We start from the raw sequence: 18,211 nt of genomic DNA, 5'->3' as shown, positions 1-18,211 counted from the left end.
AAAATGACGGCGACATTTGTCACGTAATGCGTGAATTCTTACCTATGTGCGTATGCGCGAGCTCGAGTTCGAGAGGCTAGGAGGATTCAACAAAGGGAGGGAAAGGTGCGGGAATCGCCAACACATATCTTGATATCTCGCAGTTCGATCTCTCGAGTCGGCCGCCCGTATATTTACATGTATAATTTATATATCCCGTAGTCTGAACGAACATGCGGTACGTTTGGCTAGGGCGGGCCGAGAACCCTACGATCATTTTAAGACGTCCGACGAAACCTGCAAAAGCCGTCGTGGTAAGAGAAGGCATTATAAAGAGAAGTTTCTAACTAAAAGAAAAATTCTCGGGAATTTATTCGCCTGAATTTTCAGTGATCGATCGGTGATATTGATTGGCCGGATCTCGAAAATTGTATTTTTCCGATGAAACGTTTCGTAAATTAAACAGCAAGCAGAATTAAGATATAATTATACAAGACGCAGATCATTATTATTTATACACTTTTAACTTTTGTATTAATTGCAGTAAAACTTGATCTTTATTCATGACACAGTTTTGATAATTAGAGATTGAACTCTTAATTATGCAATGCAATAATAAAGAAACTATTTTTTGAATCCTTTTTCTTTAATTTGTTTGTTGTTTTATTTCGCTGCTTAGTCACTTGTAAGATAAAAAAATTTCTTTGTATCTGTTGTTTTATGAAAGCGATTGTTTACATTTTAATGACTATTACAAAGCTATTATAAAATCAAATAGGCTATTATAAAGTATATTATAAAATCAAATGCATAAAAAAGTTAAAGGATTAAAAGAGTCTTAGCATGATTATCTAAAACAGAAATAAATAGAAAAACTAAAATACTGAAAATAAATTTGATAATTTAAAACATTTTAAATGTTTTTTGTTGTTTATGATTTAAAGACTGAATTATAAATAATTCTCCCGTGTGTATGCGTATGTGTATGCGAAATTAGACATTTCCGCATTACGAGAGTCAGACTAATGCGTATAAACTAATGCGGTTTGTAAATTTCACATTGAGGCATCTATTTCATCGCAATGAAGCGTAACGTCGTTATGAGATTTTCTGTGATAAATAGTGACGCGATCGAGCTAATCTACCCAGACGCAAATTACAGATGCAAGTAACGTCCTTTCAAATTATAACTCCAAATTACCCGTAGACATGCGAGCCGGCTAGGAGTATCGGCGTACGACGCAAACACGGAAGACACGTAAAGGAAAATGAGACGAACTTTAATTAAGTGATTTTTTTTCTTTCTAATATACGTTCCTATTCGCGTAACACACACACGACCATGATAAGGGATACCCATCCGGCCGCGATGGCATGGCGCGGTCGTGGGATTTTTTTCGGCGATATAATACTTGCACCGGGAGAACCGAGAGGTTCTCTCTTACCATTGTGGCCGTGAGGGCGCAATTAATTATAGCATATCCGCAGAGAGAATGCACTATGTGTTGTGTCTTATGTCTGTATTGTTTATACGCACGCGCTACATATTGCGTACGGTTGGCGATCATAAACGTTTTAGTACGTTCTGATTGTTCTAAAAATTATTATCATTTTCAATTTTTTTTTATTACAAAGTCCATATTTCACTTTTTTATAATTTCACTTTTTACAATTAATCAACAATAATAAATTATATAGCATATTAATGAATTAAGAAATTCTTGATAGATATTGAGAATCCGAGAATTTTTCCAAAACATGCAAAAAGTATTGAAATACGTTTAAAAGAGCATGCTATTCTTATTATGTAAGTCAATGAAATGATCATCGATAGTTAGTTAGTTACTAGATTTCACTTTTTTTATGAAAATTGTAAAAATATATTCAGTAATGTAATAGATGTTTCAGCGCTAAGTAGAAATTCGAATAATCAAGTGATTTTAAAACTATTTTCACATACATATACATATATAGCGAGATGTGCACGTTTAGCTGAGCGCTCTCATGTATCCCTCTAGAAGATTGTGTCAGTCGGATGTAGGTGTGCGTGCGTGAGCGCACAGGTGAGTTAAAGGTGAAAGACGTGATGCGCACGCGGGAGAATTCCGAGGCGAAGCGAGAGAACGCGTTTTCTCGGATTCGTGTCTCGACGGAGGAACAATCGGCTTCGTCTGAAAAGGTAATTAAGAGAACACGACGGCAACGATTAAACGATTCCTTGCCGAATTGAGCGAGATGAATTAATTCCGCTGTCGATCGGAAATCGAAGATAAACGATTGAACTTAATATGCCGCTAAGATCGAAACCTATTTAGTGCTCGAGTAATTCTTTGTATGATAATCCTTGTGAATCCGATTAGACGCGATTCTTCGATTATATATTTCGCACATGCGATCATTCGTATCCAATTTGAAATATTTCCCACAATTTATTATCATATTATATGCCGAGGTTGTGAAGATAATTTGCGATTATAAGCATTAAATTTCTTCATAATGCAATATGTCTTTTCCGTACTTTACTGAAATAGAAGCAATTTGTTATATGTATGGATAGTTTAAGACAAAATTCGAAGAATCGGGATTCGAAGAATCAGACAATGAAGTCAACAGTAAAGAATATTTCCGACTTATGTTAGCACGCGATCTTCTAGCCATTAACCAGACTACCTGAAATTGGTGACTTACGCGTGTTATCCTTTATAATATATATATATATATATATATATATATATATATATATATATATATATGTATTCCGTGCAGAGAATAAAAAACGGAAAATATATAATCAATAAAATATCTACAAAAAGACATTTCGTATGAAAGTAGTATATTTGTATTTGTACTTCGTTGAACATCATGGTTCGTCGATTATGCGGCACGGAATTCTGCAATTTTCCGTAATCGAGGCACGCACGTGAAAACGAGACCTAATTTGCGCGATAAATCTGGGAGGATGTTGAAGAGTATCGCCGCTTAGAGAAAGCGGACGGATGTAGCCGAGGGCGCTGACTGGCAGTCTCGAACGTCAAATTACAAAGCACCTGCTTTTCAAAACGACTTTATTTCACTCGTATCGCGTAGGCATTTCGATTCTGCGGTGCGGCTCCTCTTCGCGGTAACATTCATAGTTGATTCGAAAATCTCGCGTGATTATATCCGGGATTAATCCTCCAATTGAAATCTCGTTAGATGAGCCCAAGCTGACTTTGTCTAATAGTTAAAGATTAAGATAAGATATAGATAACAATACAGACTAATAATATATGTATATAACAAGCTGCTTTCCTTTTACCATTATTTATTGATGAAAGATGCTCTTTTCGATTTGTATTTATTTCTTAGCCAAAATGTCAAGAATCATTGCTTATTACAATTTCCCAATTTTCAACTTTATTTCTAATTATTATTTTCATTTCTCGTACAAATTTTGTTCAATCTAATGCAATATTACCCGCGCTAGATGCAGTCTCATTGCATTAGAAGAATAATTTAATAATTTAAACAGAGACAGTGTTTTATATGTCAATCTTTCACGTAATATAGATCTGAAATTTTGCTTTCCCTTTTTGAATGGAACGAACGGTGGCAAATATAATGGGGGTCCATTTTTTTCGCCAGATATCAGTTGAATTTCGCAGAAATATCTGGACAATGTCAATTTATATCTGACATGTTATTGCTGATTGGAAACCGCAACGCGTGATTCTTGGTGATTCTCGGTATCATTACGTTTTTGCATCACGTGCACCAAGCGTCACGCCTGAGCCGGCTTCAGTTACTCGAAATATTCGCGTGCTGCGATGCAGCTACGATGCATCGAACGTGAACATAAATTCATCACTATTCTAACAAGCCTATGCTCAGTCGTGGTTAACGGCTAACAATAAACATTCTTGTCAAAACTGCAGATTTTGTCGACATCGCGAGGATGTAGCGTTTAATCGTGTATTAATTCCACTGGCACGATTTGCTCTGGTCACTTACCTGCCAACCGGTTTATCTTCCGGCTTGTCTTAAAAAAGTATCCGGACATTGAATATCTAGTATTTTATCAGCGTGCAAAAGTAAAGGAGACCGCGTCGCGCTACCGATCGATTCGCGACGCTTGATTCGTCGTTTCGCGTGTCGATTGTCTTAACAGGACCGCAAAGTGTGGCGACAAAGGAGCAAATGGAACGTTGCCGAGTAAGAAATCGATTTTATCCGGAACCGGTCCCCGATACATCCGCCGGTTAAATAACGTCTCTTGCCGGACGCTTACCCGATCTTTTTAATTCTTCTTGTACGAACAAAGCTTAAAACTGAGCACCGTGAAACATTGTCTTGAAGAAACTTTCGAGTCACGACGATAGTGACAAAAAATTTCACAGTCTTTTTATCTCTTCTGTGATTCGCTCGTTTATTTCTATTTTTTTAATACAAGAATACAACTTCTATTATCCTTGTTGTGGACAAAGTTAAATTATAAATATTACGCAAAAGTTCTCTCACACGCAGATTAAACGCACATAGATGAAATTGTCTATTTTAAGCTTCATCTCGTCATCCGTTTCGAAAGAAACATTTCTTAAATATAGTCCGAAGGCACTGTGTTCTCGTTGATCGCCGCGAGTCTATATTGCGGCGCGTCCAAGTTCTGCGGATTCAGGTGTAAGTTCGTCATTGTCGTCGTCGTCGTCGCGGACGACACTGCCGTAGAAGGCATCTGTTGATTTACCGAGTTTGAGCTGAGATCGCTATAGTAGGCACTGCTGGGAGCGCTGCTCAACGTCGGTCCATCCGGTTCAGCGTCGCTTCCGGTATACGCCGTGTTTTGATATGAGGGATGCTCGCTGTTCCTGCTACCGATCCTCAGTTCCTGATGATGATGATGATGATGATGGTTGTGATGATGGTGATGATGATGATGCTGCTGATGCTGACCCGGCGGCACCGGCGTCGACGGCCCGTTCTCGTACATCTCATAGTCCGGCTCTCGTATCCTGGAAGTAGCCGATAACGAGGCTCTCAATAACCGGTCATTCGACCGGAATGTGCCATTAACATATGCATCGACCGTATCGATAACTGCCGATTACGCGGCGACGCGTGTTGGATGTGCACGTTCTTACAACGCGTAATTAGCTGCCTTTAGAAGGCATTGCCAGAACAAACATTGAATTCGTTATCGATCTAGGAAGTCAGGGGACGATAGATTATTGTTACGTATCATTATTGCCCGACGTAATCATTATTTTCACGATTGTTACGAATTTGATAATTAACTCAAGAATAATTAATGAATAGCAAACTTTTCGATATTTTCTCTAAAAGCAATTGAATTTTGCGATGGTTATCAAATTGTTAATGTCTAGAGCAATGAAAGACATAATATCTAAAGATATATTTTTTTGTATTAGCTCTTGAGAGAAGAATAGCTCTCATAAAATTGAATCGGACTTACCTTTTACTGTGCCGAGTGCGAAGTGTTTCAGTTTGTAGCGATCCATCACTACCTCCGTAATGACGATGTAATCTGGCCGCGTCCAGTTCGTGATATTCGTCGTCCTGGCCGCCGGAAGTCGTACCGTACGTTGAGCTTCCTCTCATTTGTAACTGTAGATCGCTTGCGTAGCTCGCGGCTTGCGAGTCCAGTTCCGCGTACAGAGCCTCGTCGGTCTGCATGTGGGTGTAGTGATTCTCGACCGGGAGATTCATCGCCCGTCGATGCTGAGGAAGAGAGAGCGGGGTCGTGACGACTCCCGGGGTACCGCCGCCTCGTCGAGAGCCCAACCATGACCACACATTGTGTCCTAAAGTTCGATTTCATAAACAATTTCTGACCCATGATAATTAGTACATTAGTTTCTTTTTTACAAAGTAGACAACATGCGAATGTTGAAAGAAAAAACGCTTTGAAGATAGATTAAAAAGCACTTAAGCCCTGCCTTTTGCAAATTGTTTTATTTCATTAATTAATTGAATTAACTTTTTTCGATTATTCGTATTCTATATTCATAATTCATATATTTATAAATTTCTATTCCAGCTAAAAATATTTTAATTAAATGTAACTATTAGAGGTATATATCCGAGTCAGTTTTACTTTCATTTTCTCTCAATGAGTTTTTCAAAGTTCTCCATGTGTACGATATTCTCTTTAGCATTATCTTATCACAAGGTTGTACAAGCTCGTTTCGTAACATCGTAAAAGATCTTGCGGAGCTATCGACTAGTTGAAAACGCCGACAAGAACAAGTTGCGAGATCCGGTTTCTGTAAGCGTTCGATTTTCTTCAGCGAGCGAAATGAGACGTACAGTCAACGAGGACGTGCTACCGCATACGCGATCACAACAACACGTTGTAATGTGTTAGGAACACACGAGTAACGAGCAGTCATTTCTCAGCGATCTCTTCTCGACAGCGTCTGTACGCATATGCATAAGAAGCAAACGTCGAGACAAGCAAGCATCTGACATGGGATGTAACACTCACCAGGGCTAGGCGCTACGTCATGATAAGGCGGTAATTTGTCTAATTCGAGAGGTGGCCGATCGGGTATGACGGCTACCCCGCCGCCGGTACCACCCGACCCTGCGGCTCCGCCGACGTCGGGTACATTCGAATCTTCCACGCCGACCCCGCAGCAGCTTGCTGGAACAAAAAGCGAAAAGGCTCTCGCATCACGCACGGTTCGTTATTCCGGAAAAATTCATTGGCGCGTCAAAGCGAAAGTCGACGCTCGGATTTCGTTAGCTCGCGTTTCTCTTAAAAGAGGCATTATGATCCTAGCGGAATCCGCTTGAATCTATACGGGGATAGGTATGTTTCTCGCGCAGAAGCATATGAAGTGCCAGGTGAGGTCGAATCCCGATACGACCGTGTATACATATATATTATATACATCTTTACGTAGATATAAATACTGCCCTCGTGTATATGGACGGCAACCTGGATCACTGCATTATGACATGCGTCCGTGTATGAAAAAAAAAAACCGGCTGTTTTCTGTATAGGCTTCATTGTGAGCCTGTCATCGCAACGTCACACGAACTCTCATAGAATTGCGTCGAGGGTTAGAGCATACCAACGAGGGTGAGGCGGGTAATGGAATATATAGGGGAAAGAGAGAAAAAAGAGGGCAAGAGGCGGAGAATGGAAGAGGAACGGAATAAGATCTCGGAATTTATAGATCAGAAGCACCGCCGCGACGATAAGTAGGCTCATGAGAATGCCGCGGAAGGAAAAAAATGAGATTATGGGAATCTCGTGAGCCCTTCACTTATTCCATTCTCGCCACGAAGACGTCCACGCATCCTACGCACGTACGCGTGTCTCCTTCGTCCTTCGCTCGAAGAGCTCACCTGCCTTGAAAAGCGCGTCATTGTCATTTGCCGGGAAACAGAGAAACTGGGTCTCGTTTATCGCATTGTTCTTTCCTCCTGCGTTTTAATGCATTTAAGTCGTTCATCGCGAAAGGGAATATTATTTTATTTATACTTTTCCGAAACAGGCACTGCGATCGCGATAATATGCGTTTATAACAAAACGATTGATGGATACGTTAGAGATCGTTGACTATTTGATCAAAGTTCATTTTTCGTTTTACACTTTTTTGCCTGTCATTGTGTTTATGGAGAGTGTGCGTTTTGTATAATTTTTTTTGAATGTTTTCTGATTTAGATAGATATCTTATTTCTGAAATAAAAATATAAAATAAAATCTTTTGTTTCTCATCAAAAACTTGTGCAATTGCGAAATTGCTATTACGTAATAGAAAATTTTTGTTTATAAAATTGTTATTATGACATAACGTAAAAACTTTGTTAGTGACGATATAAAAAATTATAAAATAACCTTGTGCTCAATCTGCGGAAACATACTCAAGCACAGTAGTACTTTGAATCTCCACACGATTGCGACATATTTTTGCACGATTACGACTACCGAAGAGTTTAAATAATCGGTTCCGTTTCTTCTTCCAAGCCGTCATGTCACCTGCGGTGTACGTCCTATACGAATTATGAGAATAGAATAGGCGGAATATTAATTAGACGACACATGAAAAATGAAAACCGTGGCGTTAAGGAATATGTCGTGACGACGGGGGGCAAATGTTACACTCTTTCGTCACGATCAGATAGCTTAAAGGCGTAGAATTCACTTCCTACCTTCTAATCTTTTTATACCACGCGTGAGATCTCAAGCAATAATATTTTAATATAATTTATTACGATTAAATCCGTCTGGAGTTTAAATCATTATAAATATATTTATTTTCTCTTTATTTAAACATGAACATTATGTATTAAATATGTTATGTTAATAATGGTTGTATTTATTTCGTTTATTTATTATTTTTTGACACATACATAATTTTTTGAATACATTCGACAGTAAATTTGCTTATCTAATTAATCACGTATGATTCGTGCATCATTTATTTAATCGTATAATTCAACGAATTTGTTGTATTGACATAATATAAAATTCTGATTTATGACAAACGAATTTTGCATCAATTGTGCAAAAATATAAAAATGTACATGTCAAATGCATATTGTTGCAAACATATGATTTCTTGAAATTTCATATGATTTCTTCAAAACTGGCCCGAAATATTGTTCCAGTTGATGCAGCACTTAACAAATTCGATTCACCTTTTCTACTCGATCCTTCGATCGTCATTATACTCGCAGGATCGCACAGCAATCTAACGTGAATAGTATGGACCTCCGTTCTTTTTTGCGCGAAAGTATCCTTTTCAGCCGTCTATTAACGCGCTGCTCGCCCTGTGGCATTCAAAGCAATCTACGCGCACGGGAGGATGTACTATATTAACGAATTTTCATTAATTTATTTTTTGTTCAGAGGAATATTCAATTACGTTTAATTTAATAAAATATCGGCATAATGAATTTTATATTTTATGAGTTTTTGAGGTAAACTTTCAATTAGGATTTCTATTGATCAAGAATTACAGGGACTTAATAGATTTAAAATTACACGCAATATGTAAGATATTCTCAAAATTGAAAATATTTCTGAAATACTTTATTTGATATCTTGTAGAGATGTAAGATTGATGCACTTCGAATCTCAGTGCTTATAATCTAATTTTGATATGGATTTTATTAAAAATTTAAATCTTTTGATAAATCGAATATTTATCGGCCTTTTTTATAAAGTGTAGCAAAATATTTATTATATTGTATTATACCTATATATTGATTATTTTGAGAAAACAATATAAAATGAATTTTTGAAAAAATTTTTTTCTAAATAAAATATCTTGTCATATATTTTTAATTTTGTTGTTGCCAAAAAAATAAGCGATTTATATAAAAAATATAATAACATCTTATTTCAAGATAAAAATCCACACATACTATATCATTGAGAAAGTTCTTCTATGTATTATTTATGATTAACGATTACCATTGTTTCAAACGGTAGCAATAAATCATCGCGTCTTAACGTGTAATTGTATCTTGGTTGTTTCGTACTTCTCTTAGCTGTTATCCGCTCTAAAACCGGATTAGAGCTAGCCCCTGAGGCGAGAACGACGAAATTGCGCGCTCTTGCTGGCCGTAAATATAAATTGCATCACGGACTACCTTAGTCGATTATTTTGATGCAAGATGAATATTAGCAATATAATTGTTAATGGAAGATTTTATGTCGGTTTATTTGCGATTCTAATTTGCAAAATTTGTAAACTATCTTTTTTCTTATATTTTTCAAGATCATCATGCAAACAATATTTTTTCGATACAAAAAAATTACAATATTATGGAAGGCTAGTAATATTACAGAAAATATTAATTAATTTTTTAAAAGTTTGATTTAATCTTTATAATTTTTTTAAAGATTTAATAGATATATATTTTAATGCTTTATATATTTTATTTTAGTACTAACAAGAATATCTTTAATTCTAACAAGAATGTCTTTTTAATTAGCAAGCAATAATTGAGCTAGTCTCAAGACTTAGAATCATTAAGAATCTAAACAAAAATTACGTTGCGAGAACTTCGATGGTATCTGTTAATGGTTCAAGAAATTCAATGAAACGAGTGTCAGATAATTAATTCGGGTGACCTCTGCATCCCAGGCGGTAGCACCCTGGCAACTCCTTTCTTTCCGCTCGCTCATCGTCTTTTTATGTCTCGCCGACTCGCCGCCGCTGTTCGCTCGTCGATCGTATCGTGTCGCGGGTGATTTTAAATCAGAAAGTTAATTAGACGTGTTTCACTGTCTTTTATGTCGCTCGACTACGTCCGTCCGTCCATCCGTCCGTCGCATCACCCAGGTATCCCTTAAAAGCGACGAGAACGAACAACACGGATGCGCGGTTTATATCGCTGTGAGGGGCTTGCATTATGCGAACTAATTAAACTCCAATCGATGCTGACATCCGACGTCACGACGGTGTTGCTTTCTTTTTCTTTCGCGTCGACATGCACGCGCATACTCGTGTACAGGAGCCCGCTTTTCGTTACTTTTACCGTCTGGAACTAAGACAATCGTCGAGACTCCGATGACATCGTGAGTCAACTCTAGATGTGTACCGAGATGAGGAAGTTACCTCCCCTTATCCCCTGATAGAAGACATGTTCCTTAAAAGCGTGGTGTCTCACGTTCTCAGGTCACGATTATCGATCTGACTGGTTGTCGCTTTTATTTTTTTACAAGAACTGTATCATAGAAAGCGAACATGATTGACGTAATGAGAATATTAACTACACATTTTGAAAGTTAAATTTTCTATACGTCACATATCGTTGAATCATATTATTATAACATAATGTTCTTATAAATAATCTTCATGTATTACTCTCATCTTTGCCATATTTTTCTATGATTTGAAGTTTATGATATGACAAAGCGAGGAACGTTTTTGAAAGCATCTTTTGTAGGGTCTGTCATAAAAGATATCTGAAAGCATTATTGTGAATGTGAATGTCATATATTAACGTATAATGAAGAAACGAGCGAATAAAAGGGCTCTTCGAGCTGGTAACTCAGTAGGGGACTCGGATAATTGGGAATCGTTTCGAACTTGACCTGTCAGCATCGCCACGAACCCGTAGCGCCGAACATGCTATGTTAATTCGACATAATTGAAAGGCTAGTTCACGTTTCGATAGTAAATCTTAGATTTTTTTTTCATTCCGACAAATCTAATCGTAATCCTATTTTCTTTATGAGTAATTTTTGTAGATCGATTTAAATTTGGATCATAATTAAAATTTGTCTTCTTTTTCCTTATATACATAAATTATCTATAAAGATTTGTAATTCGTCGTTTTCGTTAAAAGTATGAGCGAAAAAATACAATCTAATATGTTTGTAAAAAAAAATATTATGATAAAATTTTGCTTACCTCTGCCACCGGCACTCTTTATCCTGTAACAAATAAAAATATTGATATTTTGTGCGTAAGAAATCATTAGCAGTTATTTTATAAATATAATAATACAGTTATAGTTTTTTTTCTATCATATAATAATTCATTATTTTAAAATTATGAAATTTATAGTACAGTAGTGAGTTAAACATAAATCAGCAATGACTACTCATACATCGGAACTTATTAGAGACCCTAATCATTCTAAATAATCAGCATTTTTTTATGGAAATTATAAGTGAAGAAACATGCAGAGAGAGATTGGCAATCAAGTTTGATAAATCATCTTTTACGAGACGAATATCCTTCGGAGAGGAAGATGAGAAAGATCGCGATCATGAAAATTCTCGTTTCCTGTCTACCCAGGAATTCTAATCAAGATCCGATGTAGTCGTAATTCTTTCGTAAATGATGCTTGTGTATCATTGCTTCGTTCTTCTGCTCTTTCTAAATTCCATTAGACTATCACTTGCCGGATTTATACCAAATCGCTCTAGTTAGCGACCGTTTTATTCTCGTTCTTAATATCGATCGGCTTCGATCACGTATCATCGGTAGGAGGTAATTTAAGAAAGTCGATCAAACGACTGCAAGCTGAAACCGCAATCGACTCGCGCATCTGTCGGTGCGGTGATCCGTATCGAGCTGCTTCTTCGCGAGACGTTCGAAGAAAGCATTCTTACGGAAATTGAAATAGATAGCGTTTATTACGAGAATTTAAATTTAATCCTGATTAAAGCATTCAGATTAATTATTTTTCTTCAAAAATTTGGAAAGAAAAGTTTTCGGAAATCGATTCTTTGTGTTGTACATTTTCTATCTTCTTTTTTTGTCATTTATTTTAATGAAAAGATATACGAGTGCATTTATGAAATAGAGGTAATACTAACCTTCGACAATGAAGGAGGGTCATCATCACCACAGCCCCGATACCGGCTGATACTAAGGATACTATCACTAGAGTCAGCACCCATCCAAGTTCTCCAGGAGCTTCTGTAAAAAATTAGAAATTATAGATTCAATGTTATAAATAAATTGAGGATATTTAAATCAAGAAATTAGTAAAATATGTAAAATTTCTTAAGTCAGAATTTTGACGATACAAAAATTCGTATCTTATTAATTTTATTAATATACAAACATAATTTATTTAAAATTAAGTGCAACCAAAATTAATTTAATAAGGAAAGAAACTGAGAAAAAATTAAAAACAAAAAAATTCAAAGTCGGAATTTCTAGATTTCTACGATAACAAATATACATATGTAAATCTGTTTTCGCCGAAATTATGACATTCGAAGAATGACTTTTTGCCGTTTTATTTTTTATATATATAGTTTCATCTTATTATCGTAATTTCTTACGCGGGTCTTTATCGAGTATATGCATATATGAATGAAACACGAGCATCGTATAAATCGGCTCTCGAGATCTTCGCGCGGGCGCCCCCGTAATTGGCTCGCAGTCTCATCCGGCGCGTCCCGTTTCCGCGCAGCGGGACACCCGCAGGTTTATTAGGCGTCCTTCGCTATTATTCTTGCCGCACACCTACCGAAAGCACTCTTCGTCCTTTACCTATCTCACTTATCCCATTGAAATCGTTCCATCGCGAAGCCGCGCAGCGGCAGCTATCTCGCGCACACAGATCTTAACGAGACCTCAGATTATCGTCCGTGCGAACGTAATTAAGAGAATTGCACCGCAGGTTTATGGTGAGGGAACGGCGGCGACGAACGAGCGTATAACGGAAATAATAAAGGTACTAGTAGATTCTTTTGTCGGTGGATCAATCAAGAGATCGTTTCCTGAATGTAATCAGCTTTTGAACTGATTCATGATCGACAGCTAATGATTTCCCGTGGCCCTTGAATGTATTTAAGCATTTGATGAATGATTCTCGATCAGTTCTTTGATCAGCTGTTTGCATAGCCACGAGTATGGAAAGTACTCGTTGAATCGCGAGCTTCGCGCGAAATAATCGCGCGCCACCGAGCGGTTTTCTTCCCGCGTTCATTAATCGGGTTTTAGAGTTCGTCGCATGTTATCATAAAATATCTTAAGCTCACACAGAATGTTCCTGATCTGTTCTTATTTAAAGTTTTAATCGCGATGACTCTACGACAAACGCAAGCTTAAATGTTAAAATGGAGAGCGGACGCTCGTAAAATTACAAACGAGAAAACGGGTTACTTAGATCCCGCTGATCTCGCGAGATTATTCGCGAAAAGAACTCTTAATGCGCGCTTTAACTTTGACTCGCTCTTTGCTCGCAGCAGTTTTTGAATTCCACCAGGCTCTTTTATTTGAGAACCTTTCTAAGTATGCTCACTCGGAGAGGTAGATTCATTACTCCCTTGTCACGCGGCTCTCTTCGTGCCGGTCTACCTACGCATACGTGGGTTTATATGTACTTCAAGTTGTCGACACTGCAATCGCTCAGAGTCTGGTCAGAGAGTTTGAAAAAGGGACATCAAAGGGAAAGGAAGTTGTCCAAGGGAAGAAGCCTGTGATCGAGAACTGGTACTCGACTGTGCATACGACGAATACACCGTTAATGTTGCTTCTTCATCATTGTAAGGCAATTCAGGTATACAGAGAGGTATACAGAACAACAATTTTTCAATGTTTAAAGTTAATAATTTTTAGCCTTTATATAATTAAACGTAACTAAACAAGGAAAAGAGATCTATCTCCTGCTTTGCGCATAATTCATACTTAAAAAAAAAAAAAAATAAATAAATAATTTTAAACGGAAATTTATTCTGCCGTTACATCTCAGAATTAAAAAAATTAAAACATTAACATTAAAAATAAATAACTAATGTTTTCAAACTAATTATTTTCGAAAGTCTCCAATGAAGAGCGTAAGTAAATAGTTAGAGAAGACATTTCCTATATAATGCACAACTTCAAAAGATTAGCAGTTATTTCCGAATACCATCTTAAGTAGAAAAAAAATCGTAAAGAAGAATGAATTAGAAAAAGGGAAGCATGTTGAACACGTCGACATATAGCTTTAAATTAAAGACAAGTTGCATGGATATGACCGGAAAGCCTAAGCGAAAGAGAGAAGAGAGAGAGAGAGAGAGAGAGAAAAAGGCAAGACGCCCGTCTATCAGCGTCACGTACCTGACATGAACATAACAGCGTGCACGCTGCGGTTGATAACGCTTACAAGAGAGTTATCAATCATCTCACGCTGAGATTGACCACCTAGACCAATGCGTGTTAATGTCGGTCAGCGTGCGCGAGTTCCCTGTTACAGTTATCTCGGTAAATTGTTTTGATCTTTGCACAAGCCGAGCTAGTTAGGTAGTCTCTTCAACCTGTATGTCAGAGTTAATATCCTTTGCAAGTCTTCTCTGTCTCATTAACAACTAAAATTTAGTTACATAAGAGAAATTACATTTAACTAAATATATTGTATGCCATATTCTTACTTTTTCCGATCTAAGCAACTATATTTCGTCAAATACGTTTATTTATGAAAAAATAGCTTTATAATAGCTGTATCTAATATTTTAAAAATCAAAATATAGTTTAAAAAATCACTGAGAGATCATTATTCAACTTCTGAACAATTTCTATATATACGAGTCCCGTGATTGGTCCTTGCATATCATTGAAAGTCTCTCGACGAGATTTTCGTCGATAACTACTTTTTCCTCCGCTGGATATTTCTCTAGACTTCATCGATAGTCGTACGTCTACATTCGTTACATTGACATGACGGTCACGTCGTATGTATTTTATATTCTCGCATGTATTCGTCTCGCGCGAATTCTCTTTTTACTGGTCTCGCCGTCGAGAGATCGTTTCGCGATCCATTTCGACAGGTGGTCCAGAGCCTGCCTCGTATTTCAGGATTCCGGGGACTCCAATTACGGGCCCGCGCGAATAACCGGGCACTCCCTCTCTCTTGCTCTCCTTTTAGCTTTCTCGCGACCCAGACCAGGATCTAATTTTCGATCCGTGGGGGGTCAATACGTGGGATGCCAAATCGTGGCATGTCGAGAATATTATACATACTCGTTTTTACACGTGTTCGTTGCCACCGTCAAAGTTCGCACGATCACGCGACAGTTTGTCCGTACGGTTTGGCATAAATAAATGGCACGATCACGTTTTATTTCATGCTTTTTATAACTGGAAAAATTGGAGTATGGTTTGCGTCGCGATTATTAAAATTGATTGCATGATTTATGGACATTCGTGTTCATTTGATCGTCGCGGCTCGTTACATCGCTTGATTTGCACGCCTGTGGATATTCTCATTCATATTTCGTTTAATGCTTGTTATTACGGCATTCTGTGATTTCTGTTTCCAGTTTATTGGGCAAAGATTTGGATACAGGTGCGTGTAGCTCGTTTCCAGTTTGGACTCTGGTAAAAGAACTCATGTGTTCAATCAAGTAAGATGGCACTTTGTGCGGTCATTATGCAAATTAGCAATTACTTGTTCGTATAGGCTTTCGCACAAAGATTGCCGGTTTTAAGCGGTGTAGCTCGTTTAAGAGGTTCTCGATCGATAAGCCGAGCGTGTTCAATGACATGTATGAGTACGAGATATTTCATCCTAATTACGTACCATGTTCCCAAGTTATTATATCTCGGTAAGAGTTCTCGTAAGTGATCGCGATGTCGATGCGACAATGTATAAAATTCTTGATGTATCAAGTCTTCACGCATAAGCAAGAGAATTAGCGCGACTTTTAATATAAACAATAAAATAATAATAAAAAATATCTTAGATATTTATATGAAAACAGCGTAACGTTAATTGGCTGATCAATCTGATGTGTGTATGACAATTACCACCATTTTTTTTAAATCAAACGATTAATCGAAAATATAAATTTCCATTCAATTATCGCTGATAATCGACGAAATTGCAATTTGCGTTTATTTATAAAATATAGCACCAAGAATAAAAGCCTGACAAATAACGAATATTGGACAATTTGAATGGCAAGCAGGAATGTCCTTTCGGGCTTTCTGCATCGTAAAATTATGACGCAGCTCAAATATGTATAATTATAGCAAGTTGTCATTACCTTTGCTTGATGATTTCTTCTGTCCTTGTGCGCTTTCTAACTTAAACACTCTTCGACCGCGTCAAGATAATTAGAAATTTAACTTAATTACATTCTTTTCACGATAAATATGCATCTCTCGACCGTTAACCGAAAAATTGCGTTTTTTAATACCAATATTTGTTTCGGATGCTATTAACGTCTTCCGGCGACGGTTTTTGTTTGTGAATTATTGCGTGTACTATCTTCGGTATTCTATAATGAACATCGCAGTAAATTGCAGGTAGTAAGTAAAAAGCAAGTAATAAAACATAAAAAAAACATATGAGAATCTGCTGCAATAATGCGCGTTTTATTTTTTTATATTTTAGTGACGGGTATTTCTTAGAAAATTGTTTCTCAGATTTGTAATCGTCAATAACGACTAATATTGTCAATAATTCAATTATGGTAATTCGCGATTGAATAATGGGAAACTCGAAATAATTAAAAAAATCAGCTACCTAGCTATTGAAATAATAGCCAGAACATTATCTGGATAAATTAGATTTGATGCTTGACCAATATTCTCGACTAGATCTTCGACTGCTTGGCTAATTTTCGATAGTATATGATTATCTAAATGGGTTAGATTTCATGATCACAGACAAAATAAAAGCTAGGAAAATCTTTGACATTCCTCTCAATATTGCTTTTACTTAATTAAAGCAAGAATTTCATATTGCTTACTTAAATTTATCGTCTTATCTTACTTATTTTATAATTAGAGAGAATATATCGATTTATTAGATAACTTTCTCGATATATAAAAATCGATTTATTGTTGTGTAAAATTTTATTGCCGTCATTTTTTGATGTCATTACATCATTTATATCATCTGTCATATAGTTACACGCGTTTTTTGTCTTGCAAAAGCTGGTTCGACGATTGTCATTGGAAGATTGGCGAAATAATTAAGCGCTCGCATGACTGTAGCGTTACGGTATGTTTTGCGCCCACGATTCACCGGATTTTGGCCAACTTGACTAATTGCGGAAAGTGGATTTTATGACGTAAACATAGAAACGTAGAAATGTACATAAGTTGTACATTAATCATCATCAAAGAACGATTCGGCGCGACAACGGGGCTCGCGCGTCTTGAAAGGCAGACACGCGTGTGAAAATGACATTGTGATGAGCTATATTCTTTTTTTTATCTTTCTTATGTAATGAAGAAACTTATTAAAAACTGCGGTCCAATGTTCGCGATGGCAATTCATTGAAGTTTTTCTCAAAAACAGTCGTCATTCATTACAACTTAGACTTTCACATCATTACTCAAGAATGCATTGAATGTTTAAGCCGTTAACAGCTGTCATTAGGCTCCATCTTTTTTACTATCAAAAAATCTACGATGAATATAAATCATATTTTTTCATACGAGAAATCTATGTGTAGATAAATGAATACATATTCGACGAATTTCGATAACATTTTTTATTTTATTAATATATTCAATGAACTTGTTTTGAACAACTCTCTCTGTCATATAAAAATTACGGCAGATGGTAAGATATAATCGCTAATTCATTCGTTGACATTGAACAAGCGATTTCAAAATGTTATTTATGTGTATTTATAATAAGTCAAACAAAATTATATATAAGTCATATCTCACTTATCCAACACACGCACGCACCCGCGTATATAATATAAAAAATTTAGAAATTGCTGCAAAATTTCTGGATTTTATAAAATCTATTTTATGGATTGAAATAATCGCCTTTTTACTTGAAAAATTGACTTAATTGATCATTTTTA

The 18,211-nt window shown here is 36.6% G+C and overlaps 2 protein-coding genes across 3 annotated transcripts in view; one reads left to right on the top strand and one right to left on the bottom strand.

Moving 5' to 3' along the window:
• Positions 1-18,211, top strand: part of LOC126849507 (uncharacterized) — an 88,390-nt gene that overhangs the window by 4,238 nt on the left and 65,941 nt on the right. The gene's annotated exons all lie outside the window — the stretch shown is intronic.
• Positions 4,358-18,211, bottom strand: part of LOC126849492 (uncharacterized) — a 65,910-nt gene continuing 52,056 nt past the window's right edge. Inside the window, exons 3-7 of one of the 2 annotated variants that reach the window (XM_050591386.1) lie at positions 12,266-12,368; positions 11,352-11,374; positions 6,461-6,619; positions 5,429-5,777; positions 4,358-4,967 (exon numbers count right to left, since the gene is read on the bottom strand). In XM_050591386.1, coding sequence (XP_050447343.1) covers positions 4,553-4,967; positions 5,429-5,777; positions 6,461-6,619; positions 11,352-11,374; positions 12,266-12,368 — 1,049 coding nt within the window. In that variant the 3' untranslated portion in view covers positions 4,358-4,552. The remainder of the gene's footprint in view (positions 4,968-5,428; positions 5,778-6,460; positions 6,620-11,351; positions 11,375-12,265; positions 12,369-18,211) is intronic. The other variant, XM_050591387.1, reaches the window with a different exon arrangement.

The sequence above is a fragment of the Cataglyphis hispanica genome, chromosome 5, assembly GCF_021464435.1.
Source record: "Cataglyphis hispanica isolate Lineage 1 chromosome 5, ULB_Chis1_1.0, whole genome shotgun sequence".
Classification (NCBI taxonomy): Eukaryota; Metazoa; Arthropoda; class Insecta; order Hymenoptera; family Formicidae; genus Cataglyphis; species Cataglyphis hispanica.
Note: the sequence above shows the minus strand (reverse complement) of the source record. Positions and strands in the feature narration are given on the sequence as shown.